The sequence below is a fragment of the Barbus barbus genome, assembly GCF_936440315.1.
Source record: "Barbus barbus genome assembly, chromosome: 44".
Taxonomy (NCBI): domain Eukaryota; kingdom Metazoa; phylum Chordata; class Actinopteri; order Cypriniformes; family Cyprinidae; genus Barbus; species Barbus barbus.
The window spans coordinates 7,682,061-7,708,556 of NC_136722.1; the positions used below are offsets into that span (position 1 = coordinate 7,682,061).

Here is a 26,496-nt window from a genome sequence, read left to right on the forward strand (position 1 = left end):
CTGGGAGGCTCTGGTGAGCACAGGCTGTCATTAACATGCTCTCTGGAGGGTTGCAAGCACCCCGCTTAACTCCCTCGTAATGACTCTTTTGGCTTCCTTTCTGACTAATGAAGGTGCAGGTAGAGAATGTCTGTACTAAACGAAAGGCCATTAGTAGTCGTTAAGGTTTGTTTTCATGTTTTCCTTTTGTTCACTCTCCCTGAGTGCACTGACTTGTCACGCTGAATTTTCCAAAGGGATCTCATCCTCTTAGACTGTAAAGAAGTTTGTGTTACAGGAGAAGAATGCTGTCGTTACAAACAGAACTCTGCTGCTTTGTTTTCTTGCGTTTTTCTGTGAAAAACTCTTTCGTAGAAAACTTTCTTTCTGCACTCTGCACCACTCTGAATGTTTGTGACACTACATTCTCAGATTGAATGTGTTTGACATCTTACTAATGTTAGAGGTTCGCTTGTGCAGCATCTCATTTGAAAAAAATAAAATAAAAATCTTAAAATGATTAAATTGTAATTGTTTTTTTCATTTCATGAGACTTTGATGTTGATGATGAATTTATATTAAATCATAAAACACAAAATCCAGAAAACATAACATGAAAAACTGAATTTAGTGGAAAAATATACATATATTTTTGCTCTGTCACATTTTAATACACACATTCATACATTTACCTCTTATATTCATATATTTTGCTCACACCTTTTTGCTCTTATGCAAATGTATTCAAAGTATACATTTAATATTATAAAAAAATGAATGTGTAAGAAGAAAATGCACGCATGTCTAAAGAAAATATGTATGTATATGTAAGAAAAGAATATATGTATGTGTGAGAGAATATAGTGGAAACGGAAGGAGTATGATGGAAACGGAAGGCAGTTTAGGATCGTGATTGAGGGCTTGAGCGCAGCCAGCCGTGTTATTATAAGCGTCTATAGATTTGTTTTTTTCACTTATGTTACAATTTAGGAGGTAAATAAAGTGAGAGGTGGCAGGTTAGGGTCAGTGATATCTTTTGTATTATTTCCATAACTCTAGATTTGGACTCACTGCGTTTATTTATTTAAATTTTTTAGATATTTGTTTTTCATAGCAGTATCTTGGCAGCACTGCATCACTGGCATTTAAACTGACACGTGTCTACACCAGACGCGAGCGGCACGGTACAACAGGACAAAATACTATAGAACCCATTGTAATCAGTGATTCTGTCTACACTGGATGCGGCGTGGCGGGACGCTACACGACAAATCCCCGACAGTAAATTGATGCCTCGTTCTGTTTGACAAAAAAAAAATTCAAATTATTTGCAACTGTTGCTTTGTCGCGTCCAGTGTAGACTAGACCAGGAATAGGCAAGTCAGTCCTGGAGTGCCGCTGTCCTGCAAAGTTTAGCACCAACCCAAATCGAACACACCTGAACAAGCTAATCAAGGATCTCTAAGGCTACAGCCAGGTCAGTGTTTTTTGTTTTTATTTTTTTTTAAGGGTTGGCGCTAAACTCTGGAGGACATTGACACTCCAGGAGTGACGTTGCCTATGCCTGGACTAGACTGTTGCAGCACAATGCGACATACAGACATAGTGCAGACATACATAGAATTAAGGTAATAAAACACTAATAATAAAGAGTAATAATAAAATATTCATTCAGCCATCTGTTTTTTTTTATGCAGTTGCTTCATGTTGCAGATATTGTTTTTTTAAGGTTAGTATAAAAAATAAAAAAAATTAATAATAATAATAAAAACTAAATAAATTGGCAACAAGTATGGGAGTCAGCCCATTTGATTGTAAAAAAAAAATGGAATCAGTCACAAAAAATTCTGATCAGTGCATCCTTAACTGGAATACAGTTAGACCTACCCGAAAAACTTAAAGCATAGTTAATTTCATTTTTATCATTTTTATGTTTCTGCTTACACACACACACACACACACACACACACACATATATATATATATATATAATATTCTTTTCTCCATTAATGATCTTATTTTGCAACTTTGGAGCAGATCTTTTTTTCTCTGGTGTTGATGATTTATCAACCAGGCGTTTGCAAGATGTTTTAGATGTTGTGTGGTGTTGGTTATGAGCTGTGATGCATTTGTTTTGCATCTCTGTATCCATTTGTTTTGCTGTATTGTGATGATTTCGTGATGGACCCTCACCAGGGGCCTAATTATTATATAGCTGTCGGTATCCTCTGAGGGAAAGGTGCAAAAAACAAGTATGTTTCCCAGAAACCTCCTCCCCTCATCTTCACTCACTCCAGAGGTGCTGCAAATGATCTTTCTTTCAATTATTTGAAATGTCTAAATAAAAATATTTAAATAAGTATTCTTATTAATGAACCTGCCTGTTAAAGGTTGTTGTTCCTCAATTTTACATTTAAAAAAAATATTATTATCATCATTATAAGCACATCTTATTCATTGATTCTGCTTCAGAGCAATAATCAAGTGGATTAGAAAGATTGAACAGAAAAAAAGTAGTGAATGAAAGAGAGAAGAAGAGATTGGTGGAGCAGACTTCAGGCTCATTCATTACTCTAATAATGTTCACGTTTAACATATTACCAAACATATTAGCATCATAAGCCCTATTCAGATGGTAATTGTCTCTCAGATAGATGTAGAAATTTGCAGAATCAAGTTGATGCACACCTTATGTAAATAAGAGGATGCATCCGAGTCATCTACTTGGATTATATTGGTGTGTGTGTATACAGTTAGGTCCATATATATTTGGACACAGGCACAATTTTTATTATTTTAGCTGCTGACCAAAATATATTAATGTTACAGTTATATGGGCTTAAATTGCACACTCTGAGATTTAATTTGAGGGTATTCTCATCAAAATTGGAGGAAAAATTAAGGAATTACAGCTCTTTAATATGTACCTCCCCTTTTTCAAGGGACTATAAGTAATTGGCCAATTGACTCAAAAGCTGTTTCATGGACACGCGTAGGCTATTCTTTCATTATTTCTACATCAATTAAGCAGGTAAAAGGTCTGGAGTTGATTCTAAGGGTCTGTTTAGACCTGGTCACTTGCGTTTTCTCTGATCGGATAGCTATCCGATCGTGAAAAGTCCAGGTGTAAATGCCCTCCGAAATGCTTTCGAGACGCATTTAAATCCAATCGCTCAAACCACTTCAGGAGGTGGTTCTAAATGCATCTGGTTGTTGAAAGCACACATGCCAATTTTACTCAATATTAAAATAATATTACAAAATATATACAAAATATATATAAAATATTAAAATAATAAACATGTGAGAGCGTTTTATAGGCTTTATGGTAAGGGTGTGCGATATGACGATTTTTGATCGTGGACGATAAAAATGTCTCCACGATCTGCTTTTTAAGAAATATCGTAGTATCGCGCTACAGCGCACATTGTCAAATACAGTTCTGGCGCCTCCGTCTCTATATACTGTACAACACAACATACAGCAGTAGAGTTACTCTGACAGGACACTGCACTTATTCGCGATCGCAAAAGTACATTATTTGCACACAAACCTTTCTGGTTAAATGTTTAATTCCCGCGCTGGTCTGATGTGCGCTTTTTCTGAGCGCAAACACCTGAAGCACGCGCACTAAAAAGCCTATCTAACAGCGCCTGATTACTCAACTAACTTATCTTTTGCGCTAATACTGTCAAAACACACAAGGTTTACATACAGACTGAGTTGGTTATCTCTAAAAGGAAAGTAAATAGCTAAGAGAGAAACGGATGCGTGCCTGTATATTAGATGCGTGCAGCTCTTAAAGAGACAGGACACTAAACGTGCTGTCGACTGTCATTAAAGGGATAGTTCACCCTAAAATGTAATTTCTGTCATTATTTACTCACTCACATGTTGTCCCAAACCTCTATTAATTTCTTGTGCTGAACCCAAAAGAAGATATTTTGAAGAATGAGGGTAACCAAACAGTTGCTGATCTACATTGACTTTGATAGTATGAAAGAAAAATCCTATGGAAGTCACTGTGGACCAGCAACTGTTTGGTTTTCCACCTTCTTCAAAATAGCATTTATGTTCAGCAGAAGAAAGAAACTCATTCAGGTTTAAAACAACTTTTGAGTAAATGATGGTATAAACATAAAACATTATGACAGAATTGACAGACAGATGACAGAATATTTATTTTTGGGGGAACTATTCATTTAACGTTAACAAAACAAAAACGCAAAGAGAAAGATCACTCATTATTCTTGACTGAAAAACTTTAATACAGTTGCTTTAGGAATCAGTCTATGTAGTGTTTTATTTTTATATTTGTTCATTCAATTTTATTGAATGCTCCTGCTAAATACACCTATTGTACCTGAAAATAAAGCACTGTTTGTTTTATTTGTATATTATGTGTATTTGTAATGTGTATCTTTGTTCTTATTTTTTAATAAGAAAGATAAAATAATCACAAAGATTTTTTATCTTCGCCCACTTCGGCCTAAATATCTGCCATGCATCTTTGTCTTTCTAGTTTGGCTGTAATGCTCAGACAACTTGTAAAACCAAAATAGTAAAACTTACATGACAAAGAATCGTGATATTTCTAACTTTTTGAACAATGTTTTTTTTTCAGAAATTCTTGTTTTATTTTTTCTGATCAGATGAAGGCATGAAACATTTATATTTTTTATCAAATGAAAATTAAACCCTTTTCTTTTTTGGCAAACAAAGGTTTACTTTTAAAATCAATTCAGTACATGGTAAAAACAAATTGTGTGAATATTCCTTTAAACATTTTTACATTTAAGTGGTTAATGTAGTTGGAATAATTATTTTTATAATTTAATTGTTTTATTTAAATTTGACAGTAAAAAGAATGTATAAAGACGTACATTATACTGTACAAAAGTAATACAAGAGTAATATATTTCTGTTACAAGTTAAACCGCACTCTTATTTTGACAGGTTGCCGTGAAGTTTCTGTGTGTACAGTATGATATGATGCTAGTTTTCTCAAATGAAACGGTAAAATTCACATGAAGTGACTCTCACAGCCTGTATGTTCATGTGTTCATGTAGTGAGATGCAGAAGCCGAAAATCGAGTTCACGTGTGCTCCAGTATTTGTGTAGTAAACAAAACCGAGGCTAGCGGAACATGCAGGATTCACATTTAAACCGTCTTTTTGCGTTTTTAATATTCACATACACTAGTTCATATCGCGATTCGAATTAAGTGACAGACCTTCTTTTATTCATCCAAAAATCTACGAATTCCGTGGCATTCCACGCTATAGAGTAAATTCCGTTTTTATGAATGCACTCCACCATCCTATCCGCGTTTTCGTGGAAACCATATGACCCTAGAAATGTAAGCACACTTCAGAACATTTTGGTTTGCGCTGTGTGTTGTGTTTTAAAGAGTTGCAGTGGTGACATCATGTCACAGGGTCTCTCTCTCTCTCTCGCATGCGCCCAAATGCGTTCTCAAGTAAATTTAGTACCGAATGATTTAATGTGAATCGGTACTTGGTAGCACCGACGCAATTCGGTATGTACCCTTAAAGTACCGAAGTTTTTTTATTATGAAGGGAAAACAAAATCCAAACCCACATAGCCCTGTGTGAAAAAGTGCTTGCCCCCTAAACCTAATAACTGGTTGGGCCACCCTTAGCAGCAACAACTGCAATCAAGCGTTTGCGATAACTTGCAATGAATATGTTACAGTACTGTGGAGGAATTTTAGCCCACTCATCTTGGCAGAAATGTTGTAATTCAGCCACATTGGAGGGTTTTCGAGCATGAACCGCCTTTTTTAGGGTCATGCCACAGCATCTCAATAGGATTCAGGTCAGCACTTTGACTAGGCCACTCCAAAGTCTTCATTTTGTTTTTCTTCAGCCATTCGGAGGTGGACTTGCTGGTGTGTTTTGGATCATTGTCCTGCTGCAGAACCCAAGTTCGCTTCAGCTTGAGGTCACGAACAGATGGCCGGACATTGTCCTTCAAGATTTTTTGGTAGACTGCTGAATTCATGGTTCCATTTATCACAGCAAGTCTTCCAGGTCCTGAAGCAGCAAAACGGCCCCAGACCATCACCCTACCACCACCATATTTTACTGTTGGTATGATGTTCTTTTTCTGAAATGCTGTGTTACTTTTACGCCAGATGGGACACACACCTTCCACAAAATTCAACTTTTGTCTCGTCAGTCCACAGAGTATTTTCCCAAAAGTCTTGGGGATCAAGATGTTTTCTGGCAAAACTGAGATGAGCCTTTATATGTTCTTTTTGCTCAGCAGCGGTTTTTGTCTTGGAACTCTGCCATGCAGGCCATTTTTGCCCAGTCTCTTTCTTATGGTGGAGTCATGAACACTGACCTTAACTGAGGCAAGTGAGGCCTGCAGTTCTTTAGATGTTGTTGTGTGGTCTTTTGTGACAAATCGCAACAAATCAGATAGATACATATAAAATCTCGCAAACGTGTTAGGTGTCGCCCGCCCAGAAACTCTACAGATGTCTGCTATCGAGGCGCCCTGCTCCAATGCCCAAGAAGAAGCAAAGCCTCTCGTAGAGTGTGCTCTTACTCCGAGGGGGCACGGCAAGCGTTGGGCTTTGTAAGCTAGGACTATAGCCTCCACTATCCAGTGGGCAAGTCTTTGTTTGGAGACAGCCTTTCCATTCTGCTGTCCTCCAAAGCAGACAAAGAGCTGCTCTGAGGTCCTGAAGCGCTGCGTGCGGTCCACGTAAACGCGCGGGACAGAGCAGCGCAATGGCTGGGTCTGCCTCCTGCTGGGGCAGCACTTGCAAGTTCACCACCTGATCCCTAAAGGGTGTGGTGGGAACTTTGGGCACATATCCAGGCCGGGGTCTCAGGACAGCGTGAGAGTTACCCGGTCTGAATTTTAGGCACGAATCGTCGCCCGAAAATGCCTGCAGGTCCCCTACCCTCTTGACCGAGGCCAATGCAGTGAGGAGCACAGTCTTTAACGACAGACACTTAAGCTCTACTGACTGTAGAGTCTCGAAGGGCTCCTCCTTCAAGGCTGTCAGGACCGAGGGGAGATCCCAAGAGGGTACCAGATGAGCGCGCATAGGATTTAACCTCCTGGACCCTCTGAGGAACCTGATGACCAAGTCGTGCTTCCCCACAGACTTGCCATCTACTGCATCGTGATGTGCGGCAACATACACTTTGTGGAGGGAGACAGCCTTCGCTCCAACCCATCTTGCAGGAAAGAGAGCACGACCGCGATCGGGCATCTAAGGGGGTCTTCCCGATGGGAAGAACACCAATCAAAGAACAGGTTCCACTTCAGCCTATAAGTGTGTCTTGTAGACAGGGCTCTAGCTGAAGTTATGGTGTTTACTACCGCTGGAGGTAGCCCACCTAGAACCTCTGCGTCCCGTCCATGGACCACACATGGAGATTCCACAAGTCTGGACACGGGTGCCAGAGGTTGCCTCCTCTCTGAGAAAGGAGATCCCTCCTCAGAGGAATTTGCCAAGGAGGGGCTGGCGCGAGGAACATCAGTTCTGGGAACCAAGTCTGATAGGGCCAGTATGGTGCCACCAAGAGGACTTGCTCCTCGTCCTCCCTGACCTGTGCCAGAATGCTCACTGGGGGAAACGCATATTTGCGTAGGCCCCAAGGCCAGCTGTGTGCCAGCACGTCCGTGCCGAGGGTCCCCTCAGACAGGGAGTAAAACAGCTGGCAGTGGGACGTGTCCGGGGAGGCAAACATGTCTACCTGGGCATGCCCGAAGTGTCTCCAAATCAGCTGGACTGTCTCGGGGTGGAGTCGTCATTCTCCCGGAAAGGCGGACAAGCTCGTCGGCTGCACGACTGAGCTCGCTTGGGACATTAAAAAAATGCAGTTAGCTCAAAAAGCTGAGGGCACACGACAGGCGCTGTTTGGATGAGCATGATGCTTGTGTGTTCAATGCATGGCATGTGTGTTTCACTAGCTCCGTTCCCATGGGCACCTTTTGTTTGACCTAATTCTGGATATTTTGTGTGATTTAATCCATATCTAAAGCCGTGTCTACACCAAGAGAACCCATTATAATCAGTTGATGTGGTGACTGTCCACACGGGAAGTGGCGCGAGGCGACAAATCTTCTACAGTAACCTCTTTCTACATTTACATTTACATTTATGCATTTAGCAGACGCTTTTATCCAAAGCGACTTACATTGCATTCAAGTTACAGTTTTTACATTTTATCAGCTCTTGCTTTCCCTGGGAATCGAAACCATGATCTTGGCGTTGCTAGCGCCATGCTCTACCATTTGAGCTACAAGAATCTTGGATCTTGGATCTTGGAAACATCTTGGAAACATGCGTTGTATGAGTTGAAAGTGAAATCTAAAAAAAACAGTGCGCATAAGAGAGCGATTGCACGCTTTCGTGAGCTTCAGCAAATGCACGCGATCACAGATTGCATGCTTCCCAACCGAAACAACCCCCCACTTGAAACTGAAATAATAATTGTAATTGTGATATAAGATTTTGGCCATATCACCCATCTAAGTCATTCATCCCACACTATCAACAGGCGCGTCATATAGGCTAGATTTCTTGTACTTCGTTTGGGCACCACAAGGTGTCACTAGGGCCTCAAGCTAACCCCTTGACTACTCTGGCTCGATTGCTTTTCCTGACATTAAAAACACACCCTCCTCATTACCTCACAGACAAAGAAATGTAGAAATAAATAAATGTGGAAATAAATAAAAGTGGAATTAAATAAATGTATAAATAAAAATAAAGAAATGTGGAAAAAAAGAAAAAACAAGGAAATAAAAATAATTTTTTACTTTTGTATATTTATTTTATTTATTTATTTTTGCTTTTTTTACATTTCTTTCTTTCTTTCTTATTATGGCAGGATTGGCATTCCATAGACAAAACATGAATGCTGCGGGCGGATAAAATATATTTCTGCAGGAGTGGGACTGAAAAATCCATCTCTATATCAAAGTATAGTAGGGATGCGCTGGAAAAGTACCGGTATTTATTATATTTCAAACGGTACGATATCATAATTTTGCTCAATTCGGTATTTCATACGCTGCTATTGCGAAATGCACCTGTAGGTGGCAGTGCTTCCCAAATTGCTGCGCAACCGGTAAATGTGACAACAGAAGAACGCGATGGATCAAACAGATGAAACTCAGCGCACCCAAAATTAATAAATAAAGAGAACAGTAAAAGTGAAATATGGTATTACTTTGGATACAAAACAGATGACAAAGGTGAACGAACTGACCAAACTGCACCTGTATGCAAGCGTTGCTATAGGCCTAAATCATGTTGCCACAGGAACACAAATCTTTTCAAGCATTTGTCGCTGGCTCATCCTGTTCTTTTCAGAGAATTATGAGATCGACAAGTTTGTGCGTCATTTCATAAATTCAGATTTAATTTGAACTTTTATTTACAACTGATCAGCGCACATACAGATGTAATACAGTAAGCTCAAACGTGCGTGTGAGACACGCTAGAATCAATGAAGTTTTGGTCACGTAATATATACACTTGCATTTCATACAATCGAATATTAATTGGATTTGAATTGAGCGAGTTTTGCTATATTAATTTTAGTATCAATGATATGAAGGGAAAGTTTCTGATGCGCTGCCGAACGCTAATGAAGCAGCAGAGAGAGTGAGATTCATTCTTTAATTTTCTTTGGCTGAGTCTGAAATCTGAAAACAATCTGAGAGAGAGAGAAGTAATAACATGATTTTGAATATTACTTTGACTGTTAGAATAACACTTTACAATAAAGCAACATTTGTTGCATTAATTGCGCAACTTAAGTTGTATTTTTTTCTTCAAACTCAGTCAAAATGTAACCTATGTTCCCGGTAGTTTTTTGTTACATTTTGAGACATTTAGTTTGCACTGTTTACACTGAAAAGATAAGAAGATTTGAATATATTTTCATCTTATTACTTCAGTTAGCCAATTTTTTTCCCTCCAACATCAAAATGTAACCTATGTTCCCTGTAGGTTTTTTTGTTACAGTTTGATACAAAGGTATTAAGATATGAATCTGTTGTTGTTATTATTATTATTATTATTATTATTATTATTATTATTATTAAAAAAATAAATTCACTTATCTTTTGAGGCTGGTTATTTGTCACCTATGGTATCGATTTAGTATCGATACCGAGGTATTACATTCTGGTATCGTACCGAATCCAAAATGATGGTATCGAGCCATCCCTAAAGTATAGTCAAGTCAAGTCTATTATTTGTATAGTGCTTTTAACAATTCAAATTGTGTCAAAGCAGCTTTACATCGGCGTGATCTTTAAAAAAGAAAGAAAACAATTTCTGACCCCAAAATTTTGAATAGTTTATATTGTAACACAAAATTTCTATTTTGACTAAACACTGTTCTTTTTAACTTTTTATTTTTAAAAAATATCACAGGGCCCCAAAAATACAGTATAAAAAAATAAAAATAAAAAAGCAGTACAACTGTTTCCAACATTGATTCAAAATCAGCATATTAGAATTATTTCTAAAGGAAACTGACACAAAGAAATAATTTTTCAAATTGCCTTAAATAGATTTTTAAGAATTCTGCCGATACCTTGTAAATAGTAAAATAAAACTTTCATTGATATTCGTTGATATTTGTGTATTGAAAATGTTTTTGATTGACATTTATGGTCTTTATTTTATTTGGGCTAGTTAAAAAAATTTTCGGGCTACCAAAACCTGAGTAGTACCTGCCCGAAGGGCTACCAGGGATTTTGAAATTTTGCGAGCCCTGGCGAACCTCTCGGTTACATACGTAACCCTCGTACCCTGATGGAGGGAACGGAGACGTTATGTCCCCATGCCACAATCTTGAACCATCGCTGGTTGCCAGGGACATGTTCTCGGCTCCTCAGCGGAAAACCTGATGAGTGGATGCACCTGTCGCCTACTTATACCCATTTGCACAGGGAGTGGCTCAGGTATGCAAAATCCACTAGCTAATATTCATTGCCGTTTTCTCTGAAAGTCAGAGGTGATTGTCATCACTACACCTCCATCAGGGAACGAGGGTTACATACGTAACCCAGATGTTTGTTTTAACACAAACTTGTGTGTTTGGCAGTTTAAGCGCAAGAAGAGAACTCAGTTTAGTACTCGCATGCTGAGTGACAGTCGCTTTCTGTGCGCGTGCTTCAGATGTGTGTGCTCAGAAAACTGTATAAAATAAGTTAAAACTATTATGGTTTCGCATGAAAAAATGAAAAAATTGAAATAAAAATCCCCTTTAAAGTAGTCTATTTTATATTGTCATAAATGTGACGTTACAAAACTTTACTGGAGTGCTGAATTGCAGAGCTCATGCAAACACATCCACATCACTTTGTTTTCTTAACTGCTGGTTTCTTATTGCTGTCATGTTTGTTGTGTGTTTATTTTATTATTGTCAGGGAAACACACAGCACATATTTACATATTCATATAAATCCTGCTCTCAGCAGCGTCAGGATGTTTACTAACAGTAAACCGCTACTTGCATAAATCAAACTTGTTTTTACCTCCTAAGTGAAGAATGAAAAAGAACTACGCTTTGTATATCAGGGCCTTTACACCTGACAGCATTTTGTTTGTATGTGGTTCTGTAGAACTTCCCCACACTTTGGAGAAACAGCTGGAATCCAGGCAGCAAAACATGGATTTGCAGTCACCATTTTGTGTCTTATATGTTGAATTTTGGGGTGAAATCATACCCTGGGTTATATGTTGTATTGACAACTCACAATTAAATGTTTAATATTTACCATTTTGATGAGCCTTGTGTTCTACAGGAGGATGGCTAATTAAGGTTAGACAAACCCAGTTTTCATTACAAAGCAAGTATAGAAAGTTCATGTCCCGGAAGGACCTCTATTACATTCTTGCCGTACAGCGCCCAACTGGTCAAACTGACTCAGATGACAGCGTCATAGCCTGCGTCACGCTTTCAGGAGGGAGCGCCAAATTCAAATCATCTATATTCCACTTTTCTATATTCCACTTTTCTCTTTTTTTTTCCGTGGACGGTCTCATTCTGTTTGTAAAACTGTATGCTACAACACCGTGTTGTTGTTTTTTTACCACCAAGACGCTGTTTTTGAGTGTAATTTACGCGAACAATAACTCTCCCGAAGAAATGAAATGTAAACAAAGGAATATTCATCCTTATTACGTTATTGTTTCGTTGGACTAAAAGTGCTCGCTGGGATGTTGTTCTGTGGACCCTTGCCTCTCTAACTAAACTGGGATTTCAGCAGTGCACGCGTTTGTGGCTCGTTATTACAATGATAAAGGCACATACTGCTTTTTTTATTCTGCCTGTTTTGATGTGTACTGCTTACACAAATGTAGCAAATACATTCCTTATAAGCTTTCCATCGAAAAACAGCGATCTGTCGTCGATGCTTGAGGCTTAGACCTTCAGAATGATATATAGTTTGCCAAGATTAATGATATTCTTTCACGTTAAATTCATTCATAAACATTAAACTAGTGGGGAAAAAACGCTTCAGTGCGCCGTCGCTCTGGTAAACGTTAACAGGTTAATCGATGATTCTAATTCAATAAGTGCTAAAGACTCAGAGTCTGATTCTGACAGATGTGGAAGATTAAGAGTAGATAAAAAAGAAGTGCAAGACGTGGGGTCACATTTAGAGTTGGAACTATATAGATCACAATAGAAGGAACGAAAAGTGTCATTTATGCTCTTCTGGTCAGTCAGAACCTTACCAGTTTGAGATTTCACCGCTGTAATATTAGCAAATTTTTCACTATTACGTAGTCTTAGAGCCGGTAAATGGCTAGGTCTGCTACCTTGAAAATAATAGTTTTGTCTGGATCTTTGAATAAGAAATTTGGCTCTGTCTCTATATAATAAATTAAGTTCTTTCCTAACATTTTAAATTTTAGCTGCCGTTCGATCAGAAAAATTGTGTTAGTTTGCCTGTTCTAATGATCGGAGATTGGATTCCAGGTCAGAGATTTTCTAACGGTGAATTTTCTGGCGAAAAGAAGCAAATGATATTGAAAAATTCCTTATGAAGCCCTTTGTCACCTCCCACAATATCCGTGGGTCATCTACCGAGCCTTTATTGATGTCAATAAATTCATGTAGTTTACTTCTGAATTGATCACAAAAAAACAAATCTTTTAATAAATTATAATTAAAGCGCCATCTGGAGGCTCGCGAAGATCGCTGGGTAATTGAAAGCTTAAAAAAATTACTGCTATGGTTTGAAAGAGAAAGGGAAAAGATGTCGACTTTAAGTAGCATTGAGGTCAAGCAAGAGGAAGCAAAAATGTAGTCAATCCATGAATAAGATTTGTGTCTAGCTGAGAAAAATGTGTATGATTTTTGGGAGGGGTTGAATAATCGCTATGCATCTACTAATGAAAAAGAGGCTATGCATTGGTTAACTTGCTCAGTAGAAACAGTCTGGGAGTAAGAACGAGAGGTCGGGGAAAGAGCTCAACATCGCACTGTCATTAGCTTTCACAGGACCGTGGCATCTTGCTTCATTAAAGGATTAGTTCAAGTTTTATAAGCACAAATGCTCGCCTTGCTCTGTTCTGTGATGCGCGTTCGTGACGTCACGTAATACGCAATTACGTGGAAAAGGTCACTGTTGAGGTAGGCGGAAGTACCGAGTCAGTAGGCTTTTTAATATTAAAACACCCAGGATACGCACACGAAATGGGCATTTTAAACGATAAACTGACACAAAGACATTTTGAATATGTGTATATGGTCCTCCTTCCGCACATTTGTAAACACTGACTCGGTACTTCCGCCTAAGTCAACCGTGACCTTTTCAACGTCATTGCGTATTATGTGACGTCATGAACGCGCATCACAGAACAGAGCAAGGCGAGCATTTGTGCTTATAAAACTTAAACTTTTTTTATTTATTTTTGAAATGACCGATTTTTTCCGCTAGATAAGACCCTTATTCATCGTCTGGTATCGTTTAAAGCCCTTTGAAGCTGCACTGAAACTGTCATTTGGACCTTGAACCGTTTGGGTCCCAATGAAGTCCATTTTATGGAGAAATGTTTTCATCAAAAACCTTAATTTCTTTTCGACTGAAGAAAGAAAGACATGGACATCTTGGATGACATGGGGGTGAGTAAATTATCAGCAAAAGTTTTTTTTAAATGTGAACTAATCCTTTAAGAATCAAATTCCTCTCGTTGTAGCGTAACAGTTTGAAGAGAGACACTCTCGGTTTGGAGTGATCAGTTGAAGCTCTGAAGTAAATCTTTTTGAAGTTTGATCTCGATATCTTTGCCCGCAAGTGATGGGATCCAGATCAGCAGTGACCATTTCAGAAAGCCAATCGGGTCATCTTTCTCGGCCCCTTCAGGTAGTCCTAGCAGCCGGAGATTACTGCGTCTGCTGCGGTCTTGTAGATCAGTCACTTGTTGCTCGAGGGGATCCAGATGCATAGATTATGGTGAAATAAGCAAGTTTCCGACTGTGTGACATCTACAGACCAGCAGCAAACGAAAAACTACCCCAAATTAAAGAAAAGAAGTCGAACAACAGTAAAAGATGGGCTACCCTTACGAAAAAGAAGTTTATTCAAGTGTGCTATTAGCCAAGTCAAGTCACCTTTATTTATATAATGCTTTTAACAATACAGATTATGACAAAGCAACTTTCCAATATCAAAATAGGAAAATAGTATGTCAATGTAATGTAAAATGACAAGATTAAACACTCAATTTACTTCTCAGAAATAGGCTTTATGTACTTCGCAGAAATATACTTAAAATTGCATTTAAGTATACTTGACTTGTACTTAGAAAAAGTCTAAATATATTTGAGCTATACTTGTGCTCCCAGAATCTGTATTTTCATTGTTATATGCTAGCACACATCTACTTTATAGAATTTCCAAAAAACACAAGTGAAGAAGAAACAGAAACAACAGATACTTCCACGTGTAATCTAACATGATCATCAGACATAAAACAGCATCAAAACTGTGTAATGTTATGGAATAAAATGTTGACCAATGAAGAGGTAATAGGGACTGTCAAGCTTTGGGTTGTTGATTGACTCCATCTACATTTTGATTATCATTCTGAATCCAATTCATAGTTTTTTTCAGCTTTTTGTTGAAAATGTTGTTTATTTATTTATTAAACTTACCCCATTCAACTGTTTAAAAAAAGAATGCATGAAGCTAGAATAACATATCTGCTTGTAAACAAAAATATCCTGTTCTTTCTTTTGATGTTTTGTATGTTCAGATATTCATAACAAAATATATACAAATTAATACCTAAATAGGGACATAGTAGTATACTTAAAGTATGATGTAAAGTTCACTTAAAGTTAAACTTACAAGTATACTTGCAGTATAAAACTACTAAATTAGTAGTTTACCGAGACTATACTTCAAAGTTTACTAAAAATGCTACTATTAAGTATTTAAACTGTCAGTGTACACTGTAAAAAAAAAAATACATTATGAAAAATGTGGAAAGTGACTAAATATTGGCTCAACAAATTGCTTCCCAATAATTGTCCCCAAACAAAAAAAATGCTTTGTAGTAATTTTAGTTGAAAGTCAGAAGTTAAAATTAAAAATATACATTCACCGAACATTAAATTGTGCTCAGCCAATCTATCAAGCAGAAGTGAAAAATCTGTGTTGGCTGAACAAAAAACGCGTACGCAGACGCCTGAGAGAAACCGTTGCTGTAGTGAATAATTCCTGAGAGCGAGAGAGCGGAGCCGATGTTGAAGGGCGACAGAACATCATTTACAGACGGATTTTCTATCATTAAAGTTATGGTGAGTATACTGAGTTTTGTATTTATTAAGTCATGTTTCACATACTACATTGTATTTTGCAGAATAACAGTGAATTCACGCCTTTACTGGTGTCAAGTTGGCATTTATAAACTAGTTTAGCCCATACTGATCTCTCGGTAGGGGTGTGCGATATATATTTTTCTGTGATATTGTAATTGTTGTTTTAACGATGTGGGATTTGCCATTTATCATGTATATCGCAAAAACCAAACAAAACACGCCTAATTTAAAGAGTGCACGAATACATTGTTACGTGATGAAGATTAGACTAGTGCGCGTGCGCATTTACAGTGCCTTTTTTTAACGGAATTATTCAGTCTTTAAAATGCATTTAGAATGATCACATATGATATGGGGGCAGAAAATGTAATTTATGTCATTTCATAATCAGTATCACACGAAGAGTGCCGTTTTCCCTCCAAAAAGCAGCACGATTACAAATATGATATTGATTTTATACAACAGTTCAATAAACAATGTTAATATTAAAGGGACACAGTATTGCCTGTTTTTGCTCTATTTCGCCAACAAAAATAATTCCAAACACAGCCACAGCACTGTTTTGCGTCTCTGAGCACCATGCTGCGTTTCGTTCCTGAATGAATCAATCAACTATTTAAATGATTCGGTTCAATAGCAATGTCTCACTTATTAACAATGACTTGCTGTCACCTACTGGTGGTTTTAATTTCACATTTATAGCATCTTTTAATTTTTTTAAATAATTGTAAATATCAGTACTCAACGTTTTATGTTTAAAATATCAAAACTTTGCATGTGTAACTGCAGGTTAAATGCATTCATGTTCTGTATTAAACAGTGTGTAAAAAAAAAAAAACACACTTTTAGACAAAAATGGTTTTACAAAGCTAAAAATAAAAGGTAAAAATCTATTTTAAACTTATTGGAAAATATTAATTTCTATCACTGCTGTGAACTGACCACACAGAATATGAAGTCAGCTGTCCACGGTAGTCCTTAATATACCAGCACAATAACACACTCAGCAAAATATTGTCTAATTATCATTATCGATAAAATCCCCAGAAAATATTTAGATATCATGTTTGTCAATATCGCACACCCCTATCTCTGTTACCTAAAGTTACTATTTATTGAACTAAATTATTTTTTATCTCACTTTATGATGAATATATGAAATGTATGAGACTCAAGGAATACGTTTCTGCTATAACTATTTTTTTTTGTTCCCATTAGTGTAACCCTCCATTGCTAGGTCTGAGCTCACGAGGCACCATTTGGTGTAGAAAAGTATTTAACAGTAGTTTTTATTGGATATATGTTTATTCCATATTAGTGTCAAATACTATTAGCTCTTAGATGTAATTTGTGAGGAGTTGCTTTATTGAGAGCTGCCATGAGACTCTGTGCCATGGCTCTGTGTAATGTAGGCTGCTAATTCTAATTTAGATTTAGAATTGAGATTATTATTTTTTTTACAGACTACAGAGCCATTGGAGAACCACACAACTGTAATGAAAGAGCAGCAGTTGCACTCCAAGGGCCCTGTCAAGTGTGCTGAATGTCTCCATTGTCCTGGAAGAGGAGGTGGTGCTTGACAATTTAGGATTACTGTATGCACTCATGCTGGAGTACAACAAGGATTTAAAGGGATGGTTTACCCAAAAATTAAAATTCTGTCATTAATTACTTACCCTCATGTTGTTCCAAACCCGTAAGACCTTTGTTCATCTTCAGGAAACAAATTAAGATATTTTTGATGAAATCCGATGATTAAATTTGTTTGATGAAACGATTGATGTGGAACGACATGAGGGTAATTAATGACAATTTTAACCTCAAAGTACCTCTTATGAGTTATTTTTTTGGCAAACATTTGAAGGGTAAGATGCCGTTTCATGAGCTCAAAGTACCTCTTGTGAGAATTGTAGAGTTCATGTGAAATTACTCTCAACACTGGGTGAAGTAACCTCCCCATTACTTAAATTTGGTGTTTTTGAAATTTTTAATATGTGAATGTATTTTATGTTTAATGTTTAAATGGTTAAGATGCAGTTTCATGAGCTCAGAGTACCTTTTGTGAGAATGGTATTCAGTGACATTAACCTAAACACTGGTTGAAGTAACCTCAGATAATTATTAAATTATTACTATTTTATGGTGTTTTCAAAATTTTTGTAAATGTATTATTGTATAAGGTGCAATTCATCAACTTTGTGTATCTTATGAGAATTAAAATGCATGATTTTGTAAAGTATACCGTGTAGAAAATTTAAATGTATTTGTAATTTTAAGGTATTTTCACAATATTGTATATTTCATTAAAAGTATTAAAATGTGGCAGTGTTTATCATCATTTAATTTTTTTTTTTCCTTTTCTTTTGGGAACACAGGGAATAAACAATTCAGTAAGGTTGCTTTAGCACTATACCAATATACATTTTTAAATTAGGTAAAACAAAAAAATGTATGCTACTACTATTTAAAATATTTAATTGGGCCAATAACTTGGTTTGGTAGACTTCTTTTTTTTCCCCAATTGGCTCAACATATTATTTCTCATTGAGCCAATGTTAACAGACTGTTGCCACAATTGATAAAATTCCGTTAGCAGAAATTCAGTTGGGCCAATGGAAAAATTTAGATGTAATCAGTCACTAGAAAATTTTGAGTTGGGGAGGTCTGAAATTTTTTACAGTGTACCTATAAGTTCACTTTTAGTATAGTTGCAGTACAAGCTAAAAACATTGATGTAAACTAGTTGTGTACTCAAAGTTTACAACTGGTATACTTTTATATACTAGAATGTGGGCCAATTTAGTCCCAAGCAGTACTGAAATAGTACACTTACAAGTATACTACTAGTACACTGATACATGTATACTTACTACATAAAGTATACTTAAAAATATACTTGAACTTTACTTAAGTATACTTTTAAAACAAACTTGAAGTATACTACTTTTTGGTAAGGGTACATACACGGAGCTCAGCTAATGTCATCTTGGCTCATGAAAGAGTCACGTGAGCCCTCTTATATAAACTTAATTTTGATTAGTAAAATGCATTAAGAACTTAATTTGGACAACTTTAAAGGTGATTTTCTCAATATTTTGATTTTTGTGCACCCTCAGATTCCAGAATTTCAAATAGTTGTATCTCGGCCAAATATTACCCTATCCTAACAAACCATACATAAATGGAAATCTTATTCAGCTTTCAGATGATGTATAAATGTGTAAAACAAAGTATGATGTATAAAAAAAAAAAACTGACCCTTATGACTGGTTTTGTGGTCCAGGGTCACATATAGAAAGTAAAGATATGTAAACAACATATAGCTAGTCATGGATTTGAAATGGATTTGAAATTTGAGATCAGAAGGTTTATTACTTTAGTATATTCCCAATACACTCCAATGCACCTGTACAAACACACTTTTTTCCATTAATGCTTCTTTAATGAACCATTTAATGAATGTCCCGTATGAACAATGACAACATTGCACTTGAAATGTGGACTGCAGCTCTCTGGGCTGTCAAAATATTTTGAATTGTTAAACGAATTATTAAAATAATCCTGATTAGCCCTCAAAACTAAACAAAAAGTTAAAATGTGAAATAAATTCAGAGACGTTAACTACATAAAAAGTAACAAAATGTAGTAATTAATTTGTCACGCATAAATCCGCAGCGTACTGAGACCTTAAAACCGCAAAAAGCATTTCATTGCATTTTACATTAACATTTGTGCAGTGCATTGAGAGTTGAAGGGTGCAGATGGTTTTATTCCTTCTGTATGCACTGAAACATAAGCAGTACGTTTACATTCTTCCACCAACTAACGGAACTATGTGTTTTAGTGCATGTACAAGAATAAAACTAATGTCATGCCGGTTTGTCCAATTGTTTCCTGCAGCATTAATGACTGATCATGTCAGGTAAAAGGGAAACAAAACATTCTGCAGATCATATTTAATGTTGTGCCCGATGACTTTAACAGCTTCAAGTTTAACACACTTTCATGTTCTATACAGGCCGTTTATGTCCATGCACCGCTTACTGCACCTATTAAGACTTTTCGGCGATTTGCAGTCTTTAAGTCCATATAATTTGTGCTGTCATTGATGGAAAAAAAACAGTTTACTTAGTATTTGTAACAGTATAGAAAGACTACATAGTAACTGTAGTTTATCACAGCACACGTCTGCTTTGGTGGCGCATCTGGTAAAGCGAGTGCACGTGTGTGGTAGCGACCGGGGTTCGAATCCAGTCCGCAGTGATTCTTTTAGTCCAAATGTCCAAATGTTTGTGTCCAATTTTCCACTGATGTTCTCTGGATAATTGAGTTGGCAGGTATGCTGGGGGTGTTAATAAATGGCAGTTTCTTAAGCTGTGCCATTATTTATAAAGGTTAATTTATTGCATTAAAAGCAGAATGAATCAGAATCAGAATGAGCTTTATTGGCCAAGTATGTTTACACATACAGTACAAGGAATTTGTTTTAGTGACAGAAGCTCCACAGTGCAACAGAGAGACAGCAACAGGACAGGAAACCGATAATAAAGAATAATACAAATATCCAAATAGGCAATGTACAAAACGGCAAAAAACACAATATATAATATAGACAATTATGTGTACAGGTCTGATATGTGCAAATTTGAAATGAAAAAAATTAGATAAAGTAAGCAAGTGTGGTGAATAAATAATAGAGTTGTGTGTAACGCGTTTTATTGTCAAGTGTTCATGAGATGGATTGCCTGAGGGAAGAAACTGTTTCTCTGTCTGGTCGTTCTGGTTCTCAGAGCTCTGTAGCATCGACCAGACGGTAACAGTTCAAAGAGGGAGTGTGCTGGATGTGAGGGGTCCAGAGTGATTTTACCAGCCCTTTTGCTCATTCTGGATAAGTACAGTTCGTGGAGAGTGGGGAGGGTTGTACCAATGATTCGCTCAGCAGTCCAGACTACTCTCCGTAGTCTTCGGAGGTCAGATTTGATAGCTGAGCTGAACCAGACAGTTATTGAAGTGCAGAGGACTGATTCAATGATGGCAGAGTAGAACGGTTTCAGCAAGTCCTGTGGCAGGTTGAACTTCCTCAGCTGGCGAAGGAAGTACAGCCTCTGCTGGGCCTTTTTCACAATAGAGTCAATGTGATTGTAAGCCAAAACGTGTCTGTCTAATGATTTCATGGCCACAGACGTCAGAGCCACAGGGGTCTGTAGTTATTAAGTCCAGTAATTTTGGGTTTCTTTGGGACGGGGATGATGGTAGAGCGTTTGAAGCATGAGGGGACTTCGCACAGCTCCAGTGATCTGTTGAAGATCTGTGTGAAAATGGGGGCCAGCTGATCAGCACAGGTTTTTAGGCAGGCTGGTGACACACTGTCTGGGCCTGGTGCTTTCCTTCTTTTGTTCTTTCTGAAGACCTGGCATACGTCATCTACACGGATTTGAATTGTAGGTGTGGGGGGGGGGGTTGCTGGGGGTGTTAATGGTTGTGTGGAGAGGTGTTCAGGGCGGGTGTGGGTTGTTTTTTCAAACCTACAGTAAAAGTCATTCAAATCGTCTGCCAGTTGTTGATTCTCCAGAGCGCTGGGGGATGGTGACTTGTAACTGGTGATATCCTTCATACCTTTCCACACTGAAGCAGGTTCACTGGAAGAGAATTTGTTCCTTAGCTTGTCAGAATAATTACTCTTTGCCACTCTGATCTCCTTTTCCAGTGTGTATTTGGCCTGTTTATACAAGACTTTATCCCCCTTTCTGTAAGCATCTTCTTTGGCCTGACGGAGCTGTCTGAGTTTTGCAGTGAACCATGGTTTGTCATTGTTGTAGGTTAAATGAGTCCTGGTAGGATGCACATTTCCTCACAGAAACTGATATATGATGTTACAGTCTCTGTGTGCTCGTCCAGATCGGTGGCAGCATTTTCAAAAACAGTCCAATCAGTGAGAGAGAAACAGGCTTGTAAATCCCGCTCTGTTTCATTAGAACAGGTCTTAATACAGGTTTTGCAGATTTAAGTTTCTGCCTGTAGGACGGAATAAGATGAACCAAACAGTGATCAGAGTCCTAAAGCTGCCCATGGGACAGAGTGATATGCGTCCTTTATCATTGTGTAACAGTGAACCAGTATATTACTCTCTCTGGTGGGACATGTAATATGCTGTCTGTATTTTGGCAGTGTGCGGGAGAGATTTTCTTTATTAAAGTCCCCGAGAATGATTAAAACAGAGTCCGGGTGTTGTTGTTCTGTGTCTGTGATCAGATCAGCGAGTTTCTGTAAAGCTGAGCTCGCGTGCGCTTGCGATGGAATGTAGACACTCACAAGAATGAACCAGCAGAACCCCCGCTGTGAATAGAACGGCTTGCAGTTAATGAAGAGCATTTGTAGATCTAAACAGCACATCTTCTTTAGCACAGTTACATCTGTACACCACCTCTCATTGATATAAAAGCACGTCCCGCCGCCGCGCGATTTCCCCGTTGATTCCACGTCCCGATCTGCTCTGATCAGCTGGAAATTAGGCTGAAGTAGTATGCTGTCCGGTATGTCACCATTTAGCCAGGTTTCCGTGAAACACAGAGCAGCAGAGTTAGAAAAATCCTTGTTTGTCCGGGAGAGCAGGAGGAGTTCATCCGTTTTATTGGGAAGAGAGCGGAGATTCGCCAGATGGATGCTAGTCAACGGCATTCGAAATCCAGCTGACGCAGCTTCACGAGCGCGCCGGCTCGCTTCCCCCGTCTGCGCGTCCTCCTGAAGCGTTTGACCAGAGCTATGGCTCCGCCAACTACAATGTCCAGCAAAGCGGCCGAGTAGTCAAAATCCGGTAAAAGATTTTGTGCTGTGTTCTGCCGAATGTTCAGCAGGTCATCCCTGGTAAAACTGATTGTATTTGAGTAACAAAAAACAGGAAAAACAAACAAAAACAGTACAAACACTGAAGAGCAATGCACAGTAGCTGCCATCTGCGGCACCATCTTGTATGTCTTGTATATGCACACAGTAATTGTACCATTAGTACACTTCAAGTTTACTTGGAATGCCATTGCAATGCATTTTTAAAGTCACTAAAAGTAAGGGATAGTATGACCTCAGTTTGTTATTAGTATAATATTAATGTATGTTCAACACTCTTACAGTGTAATCTAATTGCAATTGTAATGTCACCAAAATACATTTGAAGTTTATGCAGAATTCATTCTGAATTTCAAAAATTAAATAAAAGAGTGGGTATTTAAAGAGTACTTAATTATACTTGGAATAGTTCCACTTTAGCACAAACAAGTATATTTAATACAATTTTAGTTGAACTGCATCACTGCTTTTGCACAACTAAAATGCATTTAGTACAAAATTAGTTGTTCCAATTTAGCAGACTTTAAGTATATATATTTTTAGTGTGCCACAGATATATTTAGTTATACTAAAGTACATACAAATAAATTGTACTTAAGTATACTATTTTTTCACTAGGGTAATCACAACAATCTGCTGTGAAATGTTTTTTTTCTTTCTTTGATTGTTAGTGTCAAATGTGTTTTGTTGTTATAATTGTGATTGTTTTTTAAGCAAAGTGCATTTTTTCCCTCTTTTTTTATATTATTGTGTCTCATGAATAGATGCTAACTCTATATTGTATGTTATTTGTGTTTTTACAGGAGTTTTTTGAGCATGCAAAGCATCTGTGGGATGATGAGGGGGTGAAGGCCTGTTTCGAGCGCTCAAACGAGTATCAGCTAATCGACTGCGCACAGTAGTGAGTATCTGTTAATATGTGTCAGCTTTACTCCCACAGTAGTGCTGTCATCTCTCACAGCGTGTCTCCTGATCATCTATCATATTTGCTGAGTGAAGGTTTCTTGTCTGAGAGTTGCTACTGAACCCTTGTGCAGCACAACCTATTGGATAGTGCAGAGTGGATTTGTTTACTTGTGTGACCCACAGATGCAGTGTCGTGTCTTAAGTGTCTTTGTCTTCATTTCAGGTTTTGAGCATTTGGATTCCTATGCAGGTCATTACTCAGTATAATAATCTGTATGAGAATGAGGAAGGAATACTCTAAGAAATAGATGTTATTGACTTGACATTTCTAAAATTTCTCTCTTGACCATGGGTCTCCAACTCTGCTCCTGGAGAGTTACCTTCCTGCAGGGTTGGACCCCTCCTCTAGACATTTCTCTATCAATTCCTGTACTACTGATTTGCTTTGGTAATAATTGAACAGATTTTTGTCTTGGAAACTTAACAACAACAAAAAAATAAATTTTATGGCTCATTTCTCCTTCTACCATCTCTTATCATGAGTCGTGCATATATTTAACTTTTACAAATATTTCTCCCTGAATTCTTTGAGAGTTTTTCCATTTCATTTTTTTTTTTCATTTGTGTTTTAAAGCTCAATCCAAGTATTAACAGTCCAAGTAATCATTTTTCTGCATTCTGTTTTTCTTTTTTCCCATTTAAAATTCTCTGGATTCTGTTTTTTTTTTTTTTTTTTAAATGTAATGGCTAAATTAAATTTGAGTAAATCAAAAAACATTCATCAAAACACCATTAAAGGTTTAACAATAATTACATTTAAGGGCCCTATGATGTTTTTTTTTTTCATCAAATTCTGTTTTATTGTTTATCAAATTCAGTTTTTTGTTTTTTTACATAATAATAATAATAATACACCCTCAACAATTAGTGGTGCCAAATACAAATTATACAAATTCAATGTATAGAAAAATTATGTAGGAACTAGATTTTATATACTTATTAATGTTACTGAGTCCTTTCTGTGAGAAAATTGTACTTCTGCATCTGAAAAAACCCAAATGTGACGTAATGGGATGGAGCGAGGTCATTTTAAACAACAGGAAAGCAATGGATCTCAATGACAGTTCAGACACTTAGGAAATTATAAATGTGGAAATTGTCAGGTGGTCCCCTGACATTCATTTCTGTTAAATATGATGCGATCTGGCGCTGGTAATGTTATTAGTGGCAGAACGTTCTCTTGTGGCTCGTGCACAGTCTTCAGAGCTTCAATCTATCACTTAATGATGTTGTGGAGACTATCTATTCCTTCCGGTTAAATCACAAAACAAAATACATACTTGTCCCTGTTCTTGATATAGGATCACTGATGAACGTCTTTGTTAAAAAAAACATACGAGGGCAGATTAGAACCCAAAACCTCTGACATGCCAAAATACGACAAAAATGCTACCGCTAAACTGTTAATTCATATGAACGTTAATTGCGTATCTATGTATCACTGATGGAAAGAATCTCGGCCTTATAATACATTTTAGTATAGCCTAATGTATGAAAGAAAAATAAGTTTTATGTCCATACATTAACCCACACATACACAGTCACTCCTGTCCCACCCACTTTTTAAAACAAAGTTACGCAACTGATGACCAAACCACAGGCTGACGGCAGACCCGATGAAGGTGCTTTGTGCACAGAAGGAACCGCACCAGCTCTGAGCCTCACTTGGTTCTTGCTTAGGCATCCCATATTGAACTCCATCATTTAGCAGGGATGATAATCCTCCAATTTAAAGTGAACGCTATATACCACCGTAATCTTTGAAGCAGATGCGGAAGTGATGTCCTATCTCTTCACCTACACAAAACGCACCCAGGCACGGAAGAGCACCACGATTTTTCTTGTTAGGAAACCTGTGATATATTGAAATACGAAAACTACCAAAAACCACACTGAAAACATTAGTGGCACTTGTCCTTGAATTAATACACACACACACACCCCTATACTCTGAATGCAAGCATTAGTTTAAATTCACTGACATACTGGCAGGCCGAAAATATTTTTTAAAACCATTCATAAAAAACAATTATTTAAAACAATAATATTAGCCAATAATATTAATAAGGATAACCCGCGAACGTATACACAATGAATGAACAAGCTGTAAGCTGTCAGATAGTTATGTGTGTGTTATCATGCACTGCGCTCGTGCTATCGTGCTTTTTCATTTACCATCACTGTCTTCCACGTGTAGTTCTTCTGTGTGCTTGAAGGCATTTTTTTCTTCTTTGAGGAGCGACTGAAACACTTTCAGGCATATGCTCTGCCTGCCCCCATCAGTTCCGGAAGAATTGCAGCCTTGCTTGTTGCTACCTTTGGTACTTAAGCTACTGAAGAAAACCAAGTACCGGCAGGATTTTAAAATGTAAATACCGACTTGGTACGTAATATCGGTTCTCGTGACATTAATACCAACTCTGCCAATGCAGAGCCTGGCAAACAACTCCCTCTCATGATGTAAAATGATGCAATGTTTTTTTTAAAAAGCGGTTTTTGAAAACTGTCAATGAAACTGTGGCTTTTTCTACTAAATTTAAAATTTATAAAACATTTTAAATCTTGCATTCACTTTTCATGTGATATTTTCATACAAGGTTATATTCATTTTGTAAAAACATTTACCTGCAATATGCTCTTTAACTGGTGTGTCGTGGAGTGTACAGTGGCACTTTTCCACTGCATGGTACGGCACGGTTCGGTACGGTTCACTTTTGGGGGGTTTCCATTGGGTACAGAACCTGGAACCTGGTACCTTTTTCAGTACTGTCATGAGTCCGGGCTCGGCAGTTCTTCCCATTTCCACCAGAGGTCACCATCTCCCTTCCTCCCGGACTCCTCTCCCGTAATCAGATCACCTGC

The 26,496-nt window shown here is 37.5% G+C and overlaps 1 protein-coding gene across 1 annotated transcript in view; it reads left to right on the top strand.

Moving 5' to 3' along the window:
• gnal (guanine nucleotide binding protein (G protein), alpha activating activity polypeptide, olfactory type) overlaps window positions 1-26,496 on the top strand; it is a 238,373-nt gene that overhangs the window by 21,315 nt on the left and 190,562 nt on the right. The window contains exon 5 of the mRNA XM_079407004.1: window positions 23,472-23,569. Within this exon, the coding sequence (XP_079263130.1) occupies window positions 23,472-23,569 (98 nt within the window). The remainder of the gene's footprint in view (window positions 1-23,471; window positions 23,570-26,496) is intronic.